At 46.5% G+C, this 22,683-nt stretch overlaps 6 protein-coding genes across 6 annotated transcripts; 2 read left to right on the top strand and 4 right to left on the bottom strand.

The window, feature by feature from the left end:
• Nucleotides 1-1,478: 1,478 nt before the first annotated feature.
• Triagg1_3572 (uncharacterized protein) lies at nt 1,479-1,787 on the top strand (the record flags this gene model as incomplete). The annotated part of the gene is made up of 1 exon (XM_062897879.1): nt 1,479-1,787. One exon carries the CDS (start codon nt 1,479-1,481, stop codon nt 1,785-1,787), a length of 309 nt encoding a protein of 102 aa, XP_062757561.1.
• A 363-nt stretch (nt 1,788-2,150) lies between these two features.
• Nucleotides 2,151-3,364, bottom strand: Triagg1_3571 (CAZyme family GH105; the record flags this gene model as incomplete). Its single annotated transcript, XM_062897878.1, has 2 exons — nt 2,151-2,770; nt 2,839-3,364. 2 exons carry the CDS (start codon nt 3,362-3,364, stop codon nt 2,151-2,153), a joined length of 1,146 nt encoding a protein of 381 aa, XP_062757560.1.
• Nucleotides 3,365-7,816: 4,452 nt separating this feature from the next.
• Nucleotides 7,817-13,866, bottom strand: Triagg1_3570 (uncharacterized protein; the record flags this gene model as incomplete). The annotated part of the gene is made up of 7 exons (XM_062897877.1): nt 7,817-8,014; nt 8,053-8,149; nt 8,224-12,496; nt 12,578-13,046; nt 13,109-13,174; nt 13,348-13,573; nt 13,631-13,866. 7 exons carry the CDS (start codon nt 13,864-13,866, stop codon nt 7,817-7,819), a joined length of 5,565 nt encoding a protein of 1,854 aa, XP_062757559.1.
• Nucleotides 13,867-14,324: 458 nt separating this feature from the next.
• On the bottom strand, nt 14,325-15,221 carry Triagg1_3569 (uncharacterized protein; the record flags this gene model as incomplete). Its single annotated transcript, XM_062897876.1, has 1 exon — nt 14,325-15,221. One exon carries the CDS (start codon nt 15,219-15,221, stop codon nt 14,325-14,327), a length of 897 nt encoding a protein of 298 aa, XP_062757558.1.
• A 652-nt stretch (nt 15,222-15,873) lies between these two features.
• On the top strand, nt 15,874-19,624 carry Triagg1_3568 (uncharacterized protein; the record flags this gene model as incomplete). The annotated part of the gene is made up of 5 exons (XM_062897874.1): nt 15,874-17,341; nt 17,402-17,808; nt 18,082-18,606; nt 18,779-18,872; nt 18,942-19,624. 5 exons carry the CDS (start codon nt 15,874-15,876, stop codon nt 19,622-19,624), a joined length of 3,177 nt encoding a protein of 1,058 aa, XP_062757557.1.
• A 255-nt stretch (nt 19,625-19,879) lies between these two features.
• On the bottom strand, nt 19,880-21,493 carry Triagg1_3567 (uncharacterized protein; the record flags this gene model as incomplete). The annotated part of the gene is made up of 3 exons (XM_062897873.1): nt 19,880-20,759; nt 20,846-21,102; nt 21,194-21,493. 3 exons carry the CDS (start codon nt 21,491-21,493, stop codon nt 19,880-19,882), a joined length of 1,437 nt encoding a protein of 478 aa, XP_062757556.1.
• Between the last annotated feature and the right edge of the window lie 1,190 nt (nt 21,494-22,683).

The raw sequence follows: 22,683 nt of genomic DNA, 5'->3' as shown, positions 1-22,683 counted from the left end.
GCATTAACAAATACCTCAGTAATTTCCTCTGCACCATTTGAAAACGAAGCCATGAGGAAACCGCGGACACCGCAATATGGGCAAAAATAGTGGTGCATCGATTTGGTATGGAAGGTGTAATCAGAAAGCGCTGATACTCCAGCCTTTGGTGAGATAATCTTGAATGAAGACTCCGGCTCAGGTGACAAGAGCGCATAACCTGCTTTGCGGCAAATAGAGCAGTTGCATTTTTGAAGATGTGACGAATGTTTCGAAAGAGAAAATGATGCCGAATACCTCAAATAGCCGCAATGGCAGGAGCCATCATAAAGATCCGTCTGAGAGATAGGTGCTGGTGAATCAGGAAGACCGTTGGAAGAGTCGGTGGACATATTCCTGTATCCAAGGGTGGTAAGGGCAAAGTTGAACCTGCTTCTGGAGATTTGAAGTAGTCGGCTACTCTGCAAAGAGAAATGACAAGTCAGAATACCGATGAGAAACCCAATGATATAATATCCAGTTACATTTTGAGAAAAGAGTCTTTGAGAAACACGGCTGCAGGAAGCCATTGAGAAGCCAAGAAAGCCAAGCGTAAATCAAGGTTACAAGAGACACTGTTTCATTACAATTTGGAAGAATATAGAAGAAAAAAGACATTTATTGAAGGATGATATGCTTGTATACGGGCAGAAAGGATGTTCTCTTTTATAGTGAATAGGAAGTAATCAAGGTGGAGCAGAGGGCAATAGAGAGACACTTTCAATCTCTGATTCAGATACTAGGGTGGGTAGCAATGGCTTGTCCGAGTTTGGACGAGAGCATCATATTGCGGGGAACATACTACGCAAGCAAATCATAACCTCAATGAAAATGGGGTAGGCTTCTAATCACTGTTTTGGTCTGATGATAAAGAATGGCTTACTGCCCTATTTAAGCATGTTTTACGTGCTTCACCAGTAGCCACATCTGATACAGGCCATAGTGCGTTGGATTAGGTCAAAGAGATCCCAAAGAAAGACTCACTGCCTATTCCATTCGCATTATCATTGAGATTTTCTGATTATGTGACGCGTCACGCTTCTTGGCTTATTCTATGGTCGGTCTATTGAACTGCTGGGTTACTGAATTATCCGGTCTTTCTTCATTACCCAAAACAAATGTTAAATCACGAGAGCTTGGTTTGCAATACGTCACCACTCTAGATTGCATTGTTCTGTTTTCTCGGTGACGCCATTTTGTCTTAGTCGTATTCTTTATATCATTTTGGTAAGAACCTCGGCGTCTTATTTCTAACATCGTCTATAAAGGAGATAATTCTCCCTGTGGAATTTCTTGAACCACGAACACATCCACATTACTCTTCAACTAATAGGGAGAGAAAAAGAAGTGAGCCCAAAGTCGCTCGATAAATGCTATTAAATGCTAACTGGCATTTGCAGTAACAACTTCAACTTTACGAGAATTGATCCAACTGTCATAGTTTGGCAGCAAAGACAGCAATGGCAAACAAACAGGCTCACGAGATCATTGTCGTCTATTTCAAGGACGGCATCGATTACAAGGAGCAGCTTGAAACTATGAAGCAGATCGGGATCAACTCCGCTAAAACTGAAGGATTTGTTTCCCGAGAGATTTTTCACTGTGAGCCCGACAATCGTTGGGTCGACTATTTCATTTGGCGCGACATGGCAGCAGCAGATGAGTCAATCGAAAACTCCAAAAAGATCCCTGGCGCTGCGGAACTGTTCGCGAAGATCGATCAAGAAAAGAGCGTCTGGTCGCGTTATTACAAGGTGTCCGATAAATAAGGCGCTCGTATGTTTTGTTATCCGAGTATCAATAGCGTACGGCTGGGCATCCTTCCTTCAAGGACAGGTGGTCAGCTCCTCCTGATGGTTATGGATAAGCATAGATGACACAGATTGTGGTGAAGAGAAGATAGAGGTTATAAATAGGGTGAATAACTGAGTTGGAAATATGTCTTTGTAACTTCCTGCCAAGAATACCGCGGTGCATGATGACATTTGCTGGGCTGTTCGAGTTTCTAGATGCAATTTATTTGGTTCAAGCTGGCTAGTACTTTAACATAATATATACAGTAGCTAGGTATCATTATAGACAGAATGTCAATAGACCGAAGACTATTGTTAAGTAGCCGCAGATGCGGTGGGTTATTGACAAATCCCGGCGTTGACGCAGTCTCTATATGCTGTGTATAGATAAACGGCGAATGCCTGGCCCTCAGGTGATCCAGCAGTATACTTAGTCCTATCATGCCAGTTATACGGGTTCACAGCCGGCGAGAAAAGGCCGCCGCTGTTCTGCTTCTGTGCTAGAGACTTTCTATTTGAGTCGGCCCAGGTGATGTATGATTGCGGAAACATAGCAGGGTCGTTAACGGCCATTCGATATGCCACAGCGCTTAGAACTGCAGTTCCGGAAACTTCGCCAAACCAACTGCCGTCATTGAGGTAATTGCGCAATAAGCCGCTGTCTTTGCTCGACTGAATCGCGCCATCGAGGATCTCTTTGATCCACCCCTTGAGTTGGTTGGCTTGTGAAGTCATCGAAGCCGAACCACTCCACTTCTGGAGTGTGTGCAGCACTCGCACCATACCATAGCCGGCCCAGCCGTTGCTTGTTGACCAAAGGCCCGTGTCTTGAGACTGGGGACCGATGATGTGTTGCCAGCTGAGACTACTGCCTTTCAGAACAGCGCGTTGCAGGCCACATTGTTGCACCGTCAGAGACATCAATGAGGTGTCGTTATGCTGAACGGCAAGATAAGCCACTGAAGACAGACAAATCATATTAGCTGCGACTTCTGTATGTTTGGGTAAACAAGATGAAACAACGTACAGAATGGGAAAGACATGGCCATATTGTCAGCCCACAGCTCGGCAACATCCGATCGATGGGAGATCGCACCGTTACTCCATCGTGGAGCAATCTTGAGGATAAAGTCCGACTCGCGGTTGGCCGCGCCGATGTAGACACTGTCCGACTGGCCAAGGAGAATTGCTGAAACACCCAGGGATGCCGGATCGCCGACCGCGGTATCATCGACAAGCGTTTGCGAATTGCGGTTTATGAACTGCTTCGCATATGCAAGGGCGGTGGTGCTGGGGTCGGCCTGAGGAATCTTGCCATTAGGGAAAGGATTGGATCCAAAGACAGACAGCTCAGGGTTATACAGCTCTAGAAGAGCTTCAGCGGTTGTGCCCCATTCCCAGGAATGAGAGGATTTGTCAACCATCACCTGGGACGCTGCGTAGGCATCAAAGCCGGCATCGACATCATTGACGGCGATGGCAGCCCTGGGAAGGGCAAAAAGAAACAGCGAAATGAGACCTGGATTGAAGGACGGCATCTTGACTCTGGTCATGCTTTGTCTTGTTGCGTGCCAACATCGCTGAACGGGCGAAACAATCGTATTATAATATTTTCAGGTTGGCGCTATGTCATCGATTTTCAGGAGATTTCTCTAAAAAAGGAAGGTATCTTCATTTATGGAGGCCATCAGTTCAATGTCAGACTGCATGTAAGCGCCTTCGCATGGATTTTTGGGGCGGCAAGATTTGCTTGACCAACTACAGAAGTTGCTGATTGAAGTTACATACCGGTAGCTGTAAAATGGGAAGCTGGCGAGTTGGATTTGTAGGTACACTTCTCCTTTTTTCGAGGTCTAGAAGGCCGTTGTTAAGCGACATGGCGGTTTCTTATGTATGTAAACCAACCTTGTAGCCAGGATATGGTTATAGTTATGCTTCATTCCTTCTTCGTCTCCTACTCCACGAGTCTCCATCCAACACCGTCTAAATGCTTAAAAGCCCCATTAAAAAAGAAAAGAGAAAATTCTCCATAGTCAGGCATTGTGTGTTACAATACCTATGCATAGTGAGTCTTATTATTCTAGTTAGTGGATACATGGTGGGCTATCTCGTATAGCTTCTATCCCTTGCCGTTAACCACCTCCATTGATGCTAGGCGGTCCGTTTTGTCCTTCAAATTGGTGGCGCATTACCATGTGTCATGGAAAATACTCGCTATGAAAACAACGATGAGATTGTGTCGGGGCTGGCCGGTGCTATAACCCGCAGTCAAGATGATGAATAACGATATTTGTTAACCAAGCAGCATTTACCACCAATCTATATATAGGTACTACATGGTCTATATGCCTACTATTCCATATGTATTTCTTGGAATATTGACTAAAAAATCCAATACGAGCTCTTGTGACAAACCGTCATGTATGACGTTATCTTGTGCTGACAGTGCAATATACTAAGGGTATTATACGCATTATAATCAGGTATTTTACACATCCTCACGGTGTAATCGACTCAATCTACTCTCTATTGGCTTATGTACAGATGTTTACGGCACAAGCATATCGTCCCTTGTAAGATACTCAACCAAAGAAGTTATATAAGTCCTCTCCTCAGTCTCTCTACCACATACGACCATAGGTAGTGGAGAACTCGGGGTCCCGTTAAGCACTTCTCTTGAGTGTAATGCTTTCCATCTTTTGCATCCCATGGCTCAAGATCTGGAGTTGAATGAGTCCGTTTTTGGTGGTTGAGCAACGAATTAGTTTAGCGCTTGTAAAATTAAGTTATTACGTGTAGCTTGTAAATTATTAGCTTTATATACAAAACCAAACTTAAAAAACGCCATTAGCGCATAATTACGTACATGTAGCCTTCATAGGGGTATATTAAAGAACAAAAAGGGCCGCCCCCTTCTCAGAAACCACCCCCGAATTTCATTCACTACTTATTATCAAAATGCGTCGTCTACAGTTTCTACATCGACCGTTTAGCAAAGCACGCTACCAAAAGAACCTCAGCGCCGCTATTCTCCAGCTTCCGCAAGACATTCTCTTTCTTATTATCGACAACCTGGCTTTACATGATAAATTCCTCCTTTCACACTCCTGTAAGGCACTTCGGCAAGTTACATTACAAGACTGGGATATTAAGATCTCACGGCTTTCTTTTAAAGACCGGATGGGCTTCTGGGTAGGGCTGGCTTACACTTTACCGAATCACTGGGCCTGTTTAAAATGCTGCAAACTACATCCTATTAATACCTCAGATATACCAGCGGCCTTTTGGATTCAAAGGCATAGGGAGATCCCTTGCAGCGTCAAATATTCTCGAGGAATTGAATTCGAAAATTATTCTATCCAGCACTACCATATACAGCTTGCACTTAAGCTATCTCGCCTGGGAAATATATATCAACAATATCTTGCGGCAATAATAAAACCTTATACAGATACAAGGAGGCTATCTATATTACCACTTTTCAGAAAATTTACTGCAGAACCTAAGATTATCAACAAACGGTTTATCTTACGTGAACAGTGGAAAATCAGCAATAAAGCAACTGCTTTACCACTCTTCCCAAGCAGAGTACAATTACACCTCCCAGTCTGCCCGCACATGCATATTAATACATTTGGCGGACCCGCAATGTCTCGTCGTTCAAAGGAATTACGTATCCATGAGCTTATACATAACAATAGTATACAGCAGCTCGAGGGGTCCATCTTACTTAAAGAACTTACTTTACTTGAGGATAGTATTACATTAGCTTATGAATCCCCTGGCCAGTGGATATTTAATTCTTGTTTACACTGCCCTACGGATTTTGCAGTTATAATTTCTACAGATAAGCGAAAGGCGATAATTCAGGCTTGGCACGACTTTGGGATGGAAGGGTCACCAATAGATAGTTGGAAGGCACATGTAAGAGATACAAATGCACATTGGCACTACCTAGGTCCTTATGTGGATTATACTCATGGTAGTATCCGGGAGTTATGGTCAAAGAGAATCTATTATGGGACTGGGACTGTTCAAGTAAAGCCGCAGAACGTTTTTATAAAGCTGATAAATAGCCTGGGTGGAATATAGCTTCCTACTTGACTTTTTACAGAGGAGAGAATCCTTGAATCAAGAAAGACTTAAAATTGAATCTCCGTTGTCAACTATTGCCCTGAACCTCCGGAGAGTTACCAGACTATTTGGGCCACTCTTCCGTACAATATCAAACATTTCCAGACCCGGTTTCTGCACCCTTTCCTTGTCCAGACCCGGCCTTCGCACCATTTCCTCCCTTATGAAAATATACAGGATTGTCCAGGAGCCTGATAACGACGAGTCGTGGTACCTAAGCACAGACCGTCAGCTCACACATCTCACAACGATACAGAACGGCGAGTAACTTAGCTTGAGACTCAGCAGTAAAAGATGCCTCACTTAGCTTCACCTCTCCTTGGAGAGGCTACTAGACCCAGCAATCGCGGTGAGATGTGAGGCGCTGCTGGGGCCCACGACCACCCACCCCCCGGTCTTACTTGGTGAGCCCGACCGGGAAAGGCAGTACCTATTGTTTGCCGTTAGCAAGCAAACCTAGGAGGAGGCGGGGGACACGATAGTTGCCTGAGCCCCGGGGGCTGCCCCAGGGTCTCTCACCACTCTTTCGAGTGGTGCGAGCTCGATTCGAGGAGGAGGAGGACGAGGAGGACGAGGACGAGGAGGGAAATAGAGACGATAAGTGGTCGCCATGGCACAAATGGCCATGGCGACGATGCCGGCAGTCACGATAATGTCGGTTGCAAACATCGGTACGGCGGCGGTGGCGGCGGCATCGATGAAGAAAAAAAGAAACAAAACAAAATAAACAAGCCTGCGGTCATATATAACTTGTTTCCTAGACTCATAAGCAGTTGCTCTTTCTTTACATTAGTTGGATAGCAGGCAGGTGCTACGTTGACAGTAACTAAATAGAGCCAGTGTCAAAGTATTTCAACAAGGAAGAGATGAGAAGCTCTATAAGAGAAGCCGCGAGAAGGGGATCAGGTCAACCGCCACCATTGGTATATAGAGGAATGGACGCAAACAGTTTGGTAGATGGACTAGCTGGGTTTTCCTGCCCTGGATATAACCTGCAGATTAGTAGTCAAGTGGGTGACCACGAGCGAACACTGGCTGTTGTATATTTTTGCTTTTCGTTTTTGTAAATTGAATATATCTAGCTCATGATTATAAGTTAGATTACTGCATTAGTCTTGCACATACGACCATAGGTAGTGGAAAGCTCGGGGTCCCGTCTGCTCCCCCATAGATAAGCCACTAACCGGCAGATTAGTAGTCAGGTGGGTGACCACTGGCGAACACCGGCTGTTGTATGTTTTTTTCTTTTTGCTTTTGTTGTCTTGCTCAGGTTGTAAATTCTGACTCTGGTTGCTATGATCTGTTTGTGGCTCTGTGCTGACAGCCTGGTGTGGGAGGTCTCATCGCTGTAGGCTGAGTCCTTAGTGGGCATTTCCTTTTTAATCATAGCCCACTTTGCCCATTTGCTGGTTTGCAAATGATTTGCAAGTCAAGCGTCTATTGAGGAATGCTTGCCATTTACGTACCTACTTAGACAATGAAGGAATTCAAGTACATCATTATTAATGTATTCAATCGCTGTCAAAATGCGTTGATGAGATCGCCTATGGCTCCTTTGCAGCCCCTTACAACATACTGTTGTTCATAGGAATGGGCTAGCTGCATCATACTCTCAACGTGAGGGAAGACATATGTAGATTTGCAACAAGATGATCCTATTGGAGCCTTAGCATCTAGCCAAAGTATACGTAGATTATCGAAACATCTATTTCTTACCCTCAAAAACAGTACCAAGGACGACGCATACTGATGTATGGCAGACCCCTCTCAGAAGCGGGTTCGCATCATACTCAGCCCTGGTGAAAACAGCTTGAGGCCCTGTTGGTAAATACTTTGACTCTACCTACCTATAGTATTAAACAAGGCTACTTTCAAAAGTCGGAACTTGAGTCCGTATCCTCGCTATGAAAGTCCAAGTCTATATCACTGGAAGCCTCATCCTCCGGAGCTGCTGCACTGACCTCACCGCCTACTACAGCTTCCATCTCCTCGTGCAATCTTGAGCCATCTGCCAAAGTCAAGTCGGCTTCAGGATTTGCAAGAGATTCTCCGCGTTGCGCCAATGACGCCTGTATATAGAGAGGTCCTATCTCCTCAAAAGAATGACCTGAATCGTGGATGTCATCACGACGACCGAAGCACTTGAAGCAAAAGGAAACTTGATCGGCACATTGCTGACATTCCCAGCGAATCCCCAGAATTTCCTATAATAGTCATTAGCATGCTTGAATCTGTGCGAGTATCAACAGTAACACTTGCCGTAAAGCAACTCTCACACTTCATCGTCTTTTGATCCCCAGGCATGCTTCTGTGGAGGGAGTCGTTCCATTCCTCTGTATCGCCATCTGAGTTGACTCTTGTACTCTCCTTGGGCGTGAGATGTTCATTCCATGAAGAATCTCTATCTGCGAAACGAGCAAGCTTTAATGCCGACCACGTATCCTCCGGCTTGGAGTCTTCAACTCGCCTTCGACCTCGGATCCATACGTCAGCACCTCTTTCACGCAACTGAGCCACACTGCCAAGGGCGCCCGTCCGACTTGCCCATAGCAGCGATGTCCAATTGTCATAATCCGTTGCGTCAATGTTGATGTCTTTGAACTCGTCTAGCAGATATTCAAGGTTGTCCTGATTGCTTACTGAAGCCGCAAAGTGAATCGGTAGACGCCCAAGCTTATCTCGTACATTAATATCTACACCTGCTCGAACAAGCGCACAGAGACCGTCTTTGCATAATAATGCTGCTGCAATGTGCACTGCACGACGCCCCTGATCGTCGGCCACATCAAGCCTCGCCTTCCGCCGGATGAGCAATTTGAGCGCCTTCAATCCGGCGCTCTCGGGTCCATGTGCAATATGAGCGGCTCGAATGATGGGGTATTTGAATTGACCACCTGGTTGATCAAGCGGAACTTTGACCTCATCAACGAGATAACGCACCATCTGGCTGCATGCTGCCTCGTCATCTATATGGAGTGCCGTGTAAAGAAGCGACCTGCCATATTCCGGCTCTATAGCCTCTGGATCAGCGCCCTCTTGGATAAGCAGTCCGACGAGGTTCACGGAACCCTGTGCGCAAGCTAAGCGCAAAACACTGCCTGTACGAGAGGCTCCGCACTCGATGAGATACTTGGCTGCTGCCTCGTTGCCCTTTTGAACGGCGATGGCTAAGGGAGTGTATCCATCCCGATTCTTGCTGTCCAGTGGTACCCCAGCTTTAACCAGAAGCTGCAACACCGATACGAGCGTCTTCTTTTCAATCTTATGCAACAAGGTATTTCCTTTCTTGTCCAGCTTTTGTGCTGCTGATTCTTTGTAAGGCCCGGATAGAAATAGTCTGAGGCATCGTTCAGCTTTTTCGAGATTCCCAGCTCGCATGAGTATATCAGAAGCCTCGATATCATCTTTGCCACGAAAGTGAGGATCCGCACCGGCCTTCAACAAGAGCTCCACACATTCGGGCTCATATCTCTGGCAGGCGATTAACAAAGCCGTTAGACCAAGCTCATCTCGAATGATGTATTCTGAGTCCGATTTCTCCGAGAAGATATCAGCGGCCCCGTACACGAGGTTCAGGTTAGGCTTAGGGTCCGATTCTAGCAAGGCTTTCATCGCCTTTGGGTATCCCCATCGTGCGGCCATGTGAAGAGTACTTCCATAAACACACTGGTGATCACGATCAAGGCCTCTTCGAAGTAGCTCAGGAATCACCTCTGGAGTGTTGTAAGCGCTATTGAGCATACTCAACCCTAAATCTGTCTCCCATTGTATACGAGCACCTTTTTCCAACAGCAACATTGCAACGTCTACTTTGTTTGCAAAGATGGCACGAAATAAGGGCGATTCCGTAGTTCCGCCTTTCGTCACCTCATCGATGTCGGCCCCTTTCTCAAGGAGCAAGCTCACCATTTCAACACTGCCTTGTTTAGCCGCCAATGTCAAGGGCGTTTCAAAGGCATTGACAGAAGCACCATGTTTGATCAGCAGCGAAACAAGTTGGGTATTGCCCGATTCAATAGCCTCAAGAAGGAGCTGCCTAGTGCTCGGAGCGTTGTTTGGCGGAATTGGACCATTCTGAAGCAACATACATGTAATATGTGTATGACTGCCCGAACTAATATTGAGAGACACATCTTCTGGGACTGCGCCAGTTTGAGCGTTTTGACAAGCAATGCTTGCATCCAGCAGCAAGCGAGTGCATTCTAGGTAGCCAGAACTCACTGCTGTAAGCAAGGGCGGCCCTCTGGAGATGTTCTCTGTATCACCCTCCCGGTCGTTCTCAAATTCCGCATTGGCCGCCAGAAGGTACTTGAGCGCCTTGTACTTGCCCTGAATAGTGGCTTTGTAGACAGGTCCCATGTCAATGTGGTTTTTGTGGTTAACATTCGCACCTCCTCGGAGAAGGATGTCGACGACGTGCGGCTCACCCACCTGTGAGGCAGCCAATAATGCATCGTCGCCGTCACTGGCGCATACTGAGAGGTCAATCTTGTCACCAGAATTTACCAGAAACTCCACAGTGGAAGTTTGATTCCACCACGCCGCCGCTACAACTGGAGGCGAACTCCACAAAGGACCCAGCTCGTTCATGTTATAACCGGCTTGTATGAGAGCTGCGAGAATATTGTCTAATCCAGCTGCAGCGGCTTGATACGAGATATGTTCTGGCCACTGGAAGGTACTGAGATTTGGTATACGCTCAAGGAGAAGGTCTGCCACGCCATCTCTCCCGTAAGCTGCAGCCCAAAATAATGAGTTTCTGAGCTCGTCTTCATCCACAGGAAGCTGGTCAAGCAATCGCTGAACGATGGTTTTATTTCCCACTCTCGATGCCTCTGTGACAGCATACCAGCAGTCCTTGAAGAACCCATGCTCGTTCTTTTTGGACTCCAAATACTCATTAACCAAATCTTCGAGACCTAGTCTAGCGAATATTGGTAGCGAAGAGACGTAGCTTCTGTTGATCCGGGTGAGTGGATTGGAGAAGAAGAAGAAAGGTACCGCCCAGGCGGCTCGAGCTGCGCGGTTGGAAAACAGTTCATGTACTAAATTGCTGGGCTTGAATTTGCCACTGGAATTGTAATGCTGGGGCCAAAACCGCACCGCATATTCAGCCATGCTGTCTTGCTGGTGAGCAATGACCGTTGCATCAAGCAAGGAAGTCCATGGACCACCATCGAGGATTCCGGGGAAGAGATTTAACAACTTCTGCTGGGTGTCTTTGAGCATAAAATATCGTAAACAAGCTGTAGCAATCTCGCCATTCACTCTGTCTCTTTCCAGATCGTCTTTTGGTGTCATCCTGTCAATGCACACATTGTAAAACGACGAGTGACTGAACTTGATATCGCGGTTCAAGATGACGATGATTCCACCAAATACTTGTTCAATACTGAGGAGGAGATCCCTGGGATCAACATCATCAATAGATGGCTCTGTTTCAGCCGTTGCTTCTCCATATAGTTTTTGATGGATGGTAAGCGCCTCGCTTAATGACTCTGCCGTCCATGGTTCCGCTGCGTATTTGATCCAGTTATATATATCTCTCATCATTGGCTGATCTTCTTTTCTCAACGAGGAAACAAAAACGCACGCTGTATTTTCCACAGTGACAGGTGAAAGCTGCCTTATAAGATCAGCAATCTGAGACTTTGCAGCTCCACGGCGGTAATTGCTAAGCCATCTTAGGATAATGAACCCAAGATATGGCATATCGCTGCACTGCTCAAGTAACGCGTCTAGCTGTAACTGGACCTTTTCATAAACAGGACGTTTCGATATAAGATCAAATAGACCAGACCGAAGTTCATCAGTCGACGTATTTTTGATGATTGGCTGGTTGAGTGCTGGGCATTCCTGCAGGTTAATGCGCCAATCTTCGGACAACGCTTCGATGGCTAAACCATCTTGACTAGAGGTAGACAGAATAAAGCTAGGGCTCTGTTCGGTATAACTCTGAAAGAGCATAATGCGCTGCAAAAACCACTTGCGCTCTTCTTCGGGGCACTGATCAAAGCAACCGATGAAGAACGTGAGCTTCGAAGGCGTAGAGGCCAAAAAGGGAACGATAAAAAAATGCCAGATGGTCTCCAATGACCAATATTTGGTGTCTCTTACGGGGGTTTCCAAATCTTCGAACCAATAGTTGTGCGGCCAGAGGCGCCAGGACACAATGTTGATAAAATATAACAGCATGGACGAAATGTTGTTGTATTTGGAATCCCACTGATCAAACTCAAAGTAAATGACACTTCTAACAGGCGTCCGAGACCCATTATCAGCGATGACCCGAGAGTTATCAAAATTAGCGCAAAGGCGTCGAGAAATTTCACTAATGTCAATACGAGGGCTCCCATCTCCATGTAAATGGATAATCTCAGGGCGTTTGTATGTCTTGTTGAGCTCTGAAAATAACTTTTGTTCCATGATCCAACACACTGTTGAATCCTTGGATATCATCGGATCATACGACATATCGAATTGCCGTATCGGGGGAGCCAGCGATAGGAAACAAGCTTGTAATGGGAGAATCTGATGGTTGAGTTTGATGGCTGATTCATCGAGCACATTATGTTAGAAAGGCAAATTTGACCCTGCTTCAAAAGATCAAAGAGTGCAAACAAGAGACTCACGGCAACCGTTTATGTCAAACAGATTGAAGACCTGCGTAACCCAGCTTTCATCTGGTCCATCTCCCCTGACCATATCTAAATGATTCACTTTATCTAGAACAAATCTGCCCGATGATTCGAACGGATGTCCAATATCGTGCCCGAAGCGCAAGAAAGGAGTAGCCGTGTAAGGCGTATTTATAACCTCCTGGTTATTCTTTACGCTTCTTGTATGGGTCGCCTTATCCTGAAATAATCGTTGGTTCCCAGCGTCATGGATATTATGAGCGAAGATGTTGAAAACCGTAACCCGATAGAATAACTTTGTGCTTAGAAATGTCTGATTAGCTCTCTCTACCTGGTGAGCAAGCATCTTGACCTTTTTAAGTAACTGAGTCCTGATAGCAGGCCCTTGAAGGAGAATAAGTGCAAGGAGCTGCTCTTCAAGGTCCTCAAAAGAACGGAATCGATGGGGAGAGCCGAGAAACAGCTACGAATATGATCAATACCATATTTTATTTATAAGAAGAAATAATCGGTCTGTAGACTCACAATAGCTGTGCTTAATATAGCTATCCTTCCAAACTTATCAGGACGGGCTAACGCCATGGAAAGAGCCTATAGTTCTTAGTGAATGGTAGCTTGGGAAGAAAACTGGTTTATCAATACTTCTTTTACAATTGTACCGCCGAGATCGTGACAGACCCAGATTACGGGGCGGTCTCTTTCAGTCTATCAGTTTTCTTGTTAGAGCCACTCACGTTAGTAATTTTGTAACGTCGTAAACATACATCTCCGAGCTCACTACGAACGTTCGCGTACGCAGTTATAAGCCGTTCTGCATGCAGTCGCAGACCGTCTGTTTCATACAAACATGAATCCTCATGTATCTCATATGAATAATCGATTTGTCTGGCTGACAGATCACGGAATAGTTTGTTTTTTATCCACCATGAGCCTTCTCTGTCTATCCAGGCAGTCTTATAATCGTCGCGTATGCCATGAACCGTGATAACGCTATTGGTCCACAGTGAGCCTTTTAATTTTTTAACGTATGCTTAGATTTGCTCATACTCATAATCATCATAATAGGAACCAGACCAGCCGAGGTTTCGGACAATGCTCAGCCCAAGCTTCCGTTGCTCCAAATGGATTTGTGGCTCCGTTGGTGGGTTGAAGATTTGATCTGTTGTTGTCTTTACACTTATAGCATCGATGGCGTCGTCTTCATCTTTCTTTCTCAGCCTTTCAGACTCAGCCTCCAACTCTTGGGACACCTCTTGTATGGGAAGTGCCAAGTTGAGTTCCATGATGAAAGCTAGATCTTCGCCCGGTCTAGGCGCCCCTTCTAACGTTTCTTCTGTCAATGAAAGATTTCAGAATGTTCCATTGGGCCCTCTTTTGCTCGCATATAGTAAGTTTTAGAAGATATTTGGAGCCTGGTAAGAGAAACACAGCGGGGTTGTTGCATTTCTACCCGCGCACGCATCCTTGCATGTATTTATTTGGCGTACCCAGTCTCAATTGATAGGACTGTCCACGGAGTACAAATAACAATAGCCAATTGCGACTTGCGCAGCTATACCCCAGCGTAATAATCGCGCATGGGATGATGACGGAAGCCTTATTCACCATTTCATAATATAACCCGTCTTAGGCAACAGCGATGCTGGCATCTCGGCCAGTGTTAAACATCACTATCTATTCTGCTGCTGCTAAATAGTGTCAAGGATGAGGAAATCTAAACCGGATACAGAATACCGCAGCTCTATTGCAGCGTATTTTCCCCGTTTGTAATGATAGCCCTAAAGGTCACATCGCCAAGTTTGTTAAGATCTATGCTTCCCAGCGTTTCGTCGCCATAAGTCACGTTCTTGTTCGGGCGCGTCCCCTTGTCATGAAAGTCTGGTTGAAAAACAATCGGGTCATCTTTGGGTATTTTCTTAAAGAAGCTCTCGGCAGCCGTCCTTGTGTCTGTCTTGCATGATAATGCTAATCGACAAGTAAATTTCCTTTCCTCTAATCTCGAGACAAGAACAGCCACTTTCAGAGAAGCCGGAATACCTGTGGGCTGCGATTTGTTTTCCGAGAGGATCCATTTTGCGATGCGATTCGGCGGCCTGTTGTTGACGATACGTTTCCCGCCGCTTAGTGTGACGGCGTCTGATGTTTGCCTAGTGATTACTTTCTCCCACTTTCCGCTTAGACTGAAGCTGGCGAGCTGGCTTATGCCAACGCTAGCCTCGCCTCCCGTAGTGAGGCTCTCCTGTTGTGTTGTTGGCATCAAGCTGTATGTACCGTCGAATGAGATCCGCTCAACTTCAATATCATCATCATCGCCCGAATTTGCTTCAAACAGAAGCTCGATAGTGGCCTCCGAAATGCGGCGCTTATTGCTCGACTGAAAGAACCACTGTAGAACAACCAGGGTTGCGTATCGCTCGCTGTCTGCTGACATTGCCCCATGGATCACCTTTTCAAGTCTACAGGTAATATCGATGGCACCTGTTCGCTGAAGGACCTCAGCGCGATGATACTGATCTGCAGCGACATTGAAGATGTGAAAACCGCTCCCTTCTTCTCCTCCAGCCTCATACATGCTCAACATTATAGCATCGATAGCATCTTCATTATCAAACGTACAGTCTTGTTCCACCTCAGGCATGTTAAGCAAGGTGGGAGGTCACAGAACGCGACCAACGGTAGTTGATAGAAAGTTGGAAATTAAAGACACAGCCGATTCTCAGACTGTTTAATGTAAGAAAGTGAAAGGGGTGCCTTAAATGTAGATACGATTTGAGGCTCTGTCCCGAACCCCGCCCGTTTGCCTGTTTTGGGTTTGAAGATGGAGGCTCTTCAGACGTAGAGCGATATTCTTTAAATGAGTCACAAGGCACAATACCTGTGGCTATATTTAACTAAGCACAGTATCTTTCCCTAGAAAAGAAATTTACAAAATCTTATTCCATGCATGCTTGGGATTTAATGTGGCACATTGTAAGGAAATGCGTGAATATTTCAGCAACTTAATGGATCACAAACCCTGTTCAAATCTATATGTACACGGTACACTGTATGCCTCGTCGACATTGGGGTATGGACCGAAGGGGTTGTTCTGTGTGCCCAATAATTGGTCGCCTGAACAACCTACCCCCTCATTTTAATACAAGAAGATACTCTGTCACCTTCATCACATATTTGTCTCGAATGCGTTCTTTTTTTACTCAATAAACATACTATGTTAACAATTCCTCACTCATAACAGAAAGGGTTAATTTGTTCCTTCCAGCATTCCGATAAATCCTATCACACCCGATATGGCCGATTCGGATACTGAGAGTGAAGACTCAGTCAACTATGAGAACGAAAATGAACAAAATGCAGACAATTATGTCTACAGCAAAGACGACAAAAGCTTTGAGGAACAATACAAGGCAGCAGTCAAGGCAATAAAGACAACAACAATCGACAGAGAGATTGATGTTGATAGGTTTCTCTCTGCATACGGCGCCGTTGCTGGCCAGTCCGCTGGCCATGGCTCAGAAAATCTGTTACACGCTATAGTGGATATGATCAAACGTGACGACATGAAATCAGAAAATGTGAGATGCCTCGTTCAGCGACTCGTTGAGGATTACCCGAAACTTCTGCTACAACAAAGCAACGACGGATACAACCCATTACATATGGCCATCAGAGACTCCGCGTATCAACTTGCCGAATATATAATCTCCGCCTGCGTCAGGAGTAAGAGTGCAGATGCAAAAACGACGTCTGTTAAGCAAAACCTCGAAACAGCGCTTCTACAGACCGCGCAGGGAGGAAGAACAACTCTACATGCTGCCTTCTTAGGCAACTTGAACCTCAGCACAGCTAGAATGCTGATAGAAAATGCTAATGACAAGGCCTTGGAAGCTCAAGACGATAGAAACAATACGCCTATGCACTATGCGGCATCGTTCAAGCAATGTACTGATGCCGGCGCCGAAATCATTGATCTGCTTGTTGCCCGGGATTTGGAGGCCTCTCGACGTAAACTGCCATCTGGGACAACATTTCTCGACCTAGTAAACGCCGAGGGGCGCTCCGTCTACGAAGAACTTCAATTTTCAAGACAAAACGAAATTATGCGCCATAGAACGAGGAAGAAGCAGCGCGCTCCGAATCAAATACCTGATCAATCAGCGAGTACTGCTCGGCCTGGAGGTACCGCACTGCCCAGTTACCCCAAAGCAGACAGCAAACCGCAAATTAGCGTACAAACCGGCGTGAGAGATGCCACAGCCTCATTGGGCTTTATTGGCAGAGAGGCAAAACTAGACGACCGCGAAAGGGAGCGGCAGGAAAAAAAGAGAGAGGAGGCTGAGAGGTTAAAAGCGGAGGCAGAAGCGCTCGCACGTAAGAGTCGTTTTGACTTCGTAAAAGGCCAAGGAACTACTGGCCGTGATGCCAGTAGAAGTTCTCAACCTCAGACCAATGACAGAGAGAGTCAAAGTCTCACGGTGCCAGCTGCTTTGGACGTCGGAAAGAAGCTGGCCCAGCCGATGGAGTCGTCGGCTAATATGTCTATCAAAAGAAGAGACACGGGTCGATTGGACGGAAATCTAAAACAAGGAAGCCTTGCGACTGAACCTACTCCTATCACCCGCAAGGCAAACATCGCTAGCGACTACAACCTAAAGCGAAAAGTCTCCAAAGAGATTCTTCTAAAATTGAAGCTACATTACATGAGAACTCGAAGCTCGGAGATGGCACTTGCATTTCTGTACGGAACAAACATGAAGGGTGAGTTGAAACAGATGAAGATTAATACACATACAAGACAGTTGACTAAAATGAATATAGATGTCCAAATTAGCTTTGATTACGATCGCTTACCAGCCAAGGTGGCGTGGAATGAGTTTGAGAAGCAGTTTGGCAAAGACAATAAATCCGGCTTCCAATTCGATAGAGTTCTACAATATGTAACTTTTCCCCAAGTGGAGGTAGCCATCAAGGGCCGTCTTGCAGACCGACAAATAGGAGCAGAAAAGGGGAAACAGGAGCATCTTGGCCGTAAAGACATGGTACACTTCTTTAACTGGCTTTATGAAAAGGGGGTTCGTCACATTATTAGAGTATCTGTCAATGACTCCGGGGATCCGGGAGAAAAGATCCACACAGACCAGGCCATTCAACAATGCCTTGAGCGTTTTGTTGTGGAATCACTGGACTGGCAAAAGACAGACTTGGACCCAGAGACAATCCTCAGGGTTAGTGCGAGGAGCTTAGAGAAGGCTGCACCGACAAGTGAGGATCCAAAGAATGTGCAGCTTCTCCCTGATAGGCAATTGAGAGAGCTGCGACTCAGATGGAGTGGGAGTAATGCTGTACTTCGGGCATGGAGTGAGCCAGAAGGTTTGCCAATGCTGCCTCGATTGGAAAGAGTCTATCTCCTGGTTCCGCCAGCCAGCAAAGTATGAATCCTGTTGGAGAGCCGATCCCTGGCTTCAAATGCGATGCAACCAGCTAATCATAGAGACTAGATGTATGATGATCCTCAGTGGATTAAACAAAAGGTTGAAGAGTTTCGACTGAGACTCAACAAGAACTCTAAAGAAGCCCGAGAGAAAGACTTAAAATTGGAACAACAGGATGCCTTTCAGGCAACCGGCGAGATAGAAGTTCTTCTTGAAGCCATAGATATGGATGATGGATCTAAACTAACGGCTCGAGGTGTTTCCAATTTCACAGCATCCACTTCTGTTAAGGGCATCAACTCACATAGATGGTTGGATTCCACATCCAGATTTGCCGGTGAAATGAGATCCTTTTGGGATAACACATTAGAGCAGTGGAACGACATCCCTAACAAGGTATTGCGGCCCGAGGATGAATTTGAAGGCGACGTCGTTGTTGCTTTGATCGACGATGGTGTCGATAGGTTGGATAATACCCTATCTGGTCAAGTTCTAGAAGGGAAAAGTTTCGATTATCATGACGGTCAGGTACGGCCACCATTTTCCTCGGCAAGGGGCCATGGGACAGTCATGGCTAGTATGATCCTGCGCGTATGTCCTATGGCCAAAATTTATCCTATACGACTAAAGACGTACGATGTGAGCGGAGGCAAAAGCCAAATTGACCGAAAATATGCGGCAAAGGTAAATATCTCTTATTGACCCTATAAATGGTAGCTAATGGCCACGAACAAGACTGACCTACCAAACTCTTCTTCTCCAGGCAATCGAAGCAGCGCTCGCAAAAAATGCCACTATTATTTCTATGTCATGGACGCTGCCGAAATCGTCGGCCGAGAATGAAACAAAAGATGAGCGTAAGTCGCCCTCATTCATGGACGCCGTATCCAATATTGTATTGTAACTAACTCTTCTTTTTCGGCCAGTCCACGAGATCCTAGACTTGGCTGTCAAACGAAAAGTTATCATGTTCTGCTCGTCACCTGATGAAGGGAAGTTTACCGAACTAGACTATCCAAGCGGCCCCTGGCGCAGCCGTTTCTTTCGTATCGGTGCTGCTCGTGCTGATGGCACCATTTTTGAATGGACACCCGACGACGGAATTTCTTTTGTCCTCCCCGGCGTCGACGTAGTCAAAGAACAGGCGGGGAGGACCTCATCTGAGACTCAGTCATTTGGCGTTACAAGTCGCGTGGCCGACTTCAAGTACGAGACTGGGTCGAGCGTTGCTACGGCTCTAGCTGCCGGGTTGGCCGCCATGATTATTTATTGCGTCAAGGCCAGTATCATGGCCCTCAGGATCGCTAATCAGAACGTGGATTCCGTCATAGGCATTGCAATTACGAATGGCGATTTGAAGAGGATTTCCGAGCACGATGCCATGAAGCAGGCCTTTTCCACCTTGGGCAAAGTAACGCCCAACAGATTTATTCAGGTCTGGGAGAAACTGGACGCCATCAGCGATAAACTGGAGGTTGCACAGTCCAAGGTACTTAAAGACGATGAAAAAAGGGAACTCACGCAGTCGTTTGTGAACTTTGCGTCGATGCTACTCAACGGCAAGCAGTCAGATCTGAAAATGGCAGAGTATAATGGGCTCGGCATGTAGTGGAATAGATAGAAGCCGGCATTTTCTAATCTACAAACAAGCTATTCCCAATAATGGGTAATTAGGTAGGCAATCTCTAATAAATATCAGCTGTTGTATGCTTTCATATTTTTTCTGTTCCCTCGGCGGGATTGGACACTGGCTCGATGGCAAGACAGTGTGACCCCATACTTGTAAAAACTAATCCTTTGCGCCTATGTTGTTGCTAATAATTCTAGCCGTAGTTCTTGTATTGGGTATCGTAAATCTTCGCATTCAGCGTGGAAAACTCTGTACCATTTTACTTCTACCTCGGATAGCAGGGCCCTTCCACAGGAGGATAATAGGAGCAAGCGTCAGGATCAGAGCGACGAACCCGAGCAAGCTACTGGCCCACTGATATCCCAAGTCTTTGTACATGGGCTTTGCGGCTAAAGGCAGGAAAGCCGCAACTAAGTTCTCACCAAATGCAATGGCAGCAATGGCACTGGCAGCAAACCCGGCATATGAATGTGTAATGTAAATCGTGACAGCCGTTACAATCACCATACTTGCGTAACCAATCAGTAGCAGCGCCAGGGCGGTGACAACCCAATGGGCCTGGAAGATGCTCCAGCCATACATGAACAGGCCGCCGGATAATGCTATCGCCGTGCTCGGAATGGAGAGGTACAATATGGATTCGGGAACCGGGTCATGATACTCCTGGCTTTCTTCCACGTCCGCGGTACTAGGAATGCCATGCCTCGCGCTTCTCACGTATATATGGTTCTGATAGAAGCAGGCCGCAAAGCCAACAATCTCTCCGATGGCGATGGCGGACTGGACCAAGCCACTACTGTAGGAACCCCAACCATATGCCCGAGCGAACACGAGAGGGACCGACTGAGTCGAGATGAAGACGAGGCCGAACGCAAAAGAGGACCATAAGGTAAACGAGGTGATTGTTGGCTCGGCCACCAAGAATTTGGCAGAGCGTGTAATGGTCTCTTTAAGCATTTTGACCGGATTTTCATCCTCAGACAATTTGGCCGGGGCAGCGGTTTCGGTCTTTGAGAAGATCTGCGCTTGAATGACGGAACCTCGAGTCTCCTCCGCCCAGAAAGCAACAAGAGGCAAGGTCGCTCCACATATGATAAGTTGAATCCAGAATATCCTAATCTCATCAAATCAGAAACCAGCCAGGCACAGAATGAAAGGGTCAGGGATGTTAACGTATGAAGCTTATGAATGCAAACTCACCATCGCCAATTCAGAGGCTCAAAAACAGCACCAAGAACGGGTCCTATGGTTACTCCCATGAGTAAGGCCAGGATATAAATGGTTAAAGGCAAGGCTCGCTCATGGTGATGGCGAAACACATTGGCTATGATGCCGTCGGCCGCATTCTGCACTGTGCCGCCAAACGCGCCGGCAAAGACACGGCTCACCACAAGGGTGGCGAAGTTCTGTGCCAGCGCCTGCGGAATGATGAAGATGGTGAAGAGCACATAGCACGCCTGAATCACGCGTTAGAATAATAAATCAACGCTTGTCAAGCTGATAGCAGAGGGCCGAACACATAAAGTGTATCTAGCTTAGATGACATACCAGATATCCTGTCCTCGTACCGTATGTGTCCATGAGCGGAAGCGTGACAAGGGGTACAAATGCGGCAGCGGCGTTCCATGCCACGACGGCAAAGAAGTTGACCTCAATCCGATCATCTGGAAGGTGGAATTGGTGAGAGATGACTTCGGCGGCTGTGGTGATGGATGTCGCATTGAGGCCGGTGATGAAGGTTACCCAGCACGCCACGGCGACGGTCGTCCACTTTCGGTGCCAGGTCCAGTTAAACGGGTTCCTGGCATCTTGATCCCAGTCGAAATGGGACTGAGGTATGGAAATCATGGCCGTGGCGAGTCTTAAATCATCCCATCCACCATTATCGCGGGTTACGCTCGACTGGATCTGTACGTGTGAAGCTGCTCCACGCTGGAGAAGAACGAAAATATTCAATCTTCATGCTCTAGACAGATTCCGAAGTTTACGCGAATGGTGGGAAGCTTGACTATAAAGAGTAGAAGATCATGTCTCTCCCGTTAATCTTCTCATTTAGCTAGACATCGATCGTGGAGGTTATTTGTTGGTAACTCAAGATATCGTGATAGGATCCCAATCGCTCTTGGATCTGGGTGCTTGCCAACTGGAGACTCTAATGCCATATACGCCGTTTACGCCTGTGCCGCGGATAGGCTGATGATACTCCACTGGCTTTTACGAATGTTGGTCCGGGGAAGAAAGGCTCCTCTTCGACCGGGGCCAGCCACACATTAGCAACTTACTAGCTCAGCAGCTAGTATGAATCTTACTTTCAACCAGTTAACACCATGTTACTCGCAACTCAGTCATAACCCAAAATCTAATGGCATCACAGTCGTGCTCTTACACGGCGGACGATAGTCCGGATGGGTTATCCATGAGCGCCCGCGGTGCCCGAAAGCAGCGGATATGACGCAAAGTCTTGCGCAAAAGAACTGGCCGCAAGACCCGTAAATATCGAAGGAAGCGCTGTGATATAACCAGACCATGCTGTGGAGACTCTACAACATTGGATCCAGTAGGGTCACATACCACCATTCAGGTGTCTCACTCAACTCACATCTTTTTCGGGAATGCGAATGGCCTACGGTGAAGAGAACCGCCAAGACTACGGACGGTACGGTGCGAAATTGTCCTTTGTCTGCCATCTGGCACTCTTTCTGTGCGTTTACTGGTCCGCAATGCGCCAGAATCTCGAAGCGGATGTCATTGTGCAAAAATGAAGCTTATAAGCGTCCAATTCTAATCTATACTGTCCAAGCTTTGTGACTAATTTTTCTAGATGTCTTCTCAAGAAGAAATTAACAGTGCATACCAAAGAGCCAGGAAGAGTTCATCTTTTAGCAACAACTTGGGAAAGTCAAGCTGTAATCTTTCTAGTCCAGCTGCCGACTGGCTCTAGAATTGTAATGATTGGCCATGTGTCGAGACCGGGCCCATTAGTCTGCCGGGTTACGTGGTGTCAATTGAAGGACCAGTTGCGGCTTCTGCCATGCAAT

This window comes from Trichoderma aggressivum, assembly GCF_033847375.1.
Source record: "Trichoderma aggressivum f. europaeum strain CBS 100526 chromosome Unknown scaffold_010, whole genome shotgun sequence".
Lineage (NCBI taxonomy): Eukaryota > Fungi > Ascomycota > Sordariomycetes > Hypocreales > Hypocreaceae > Trichoderma > Trichoderma aggressivum.
This window is presented reverse-complemented; position numbering and strand designations above follow the sequence as displayed.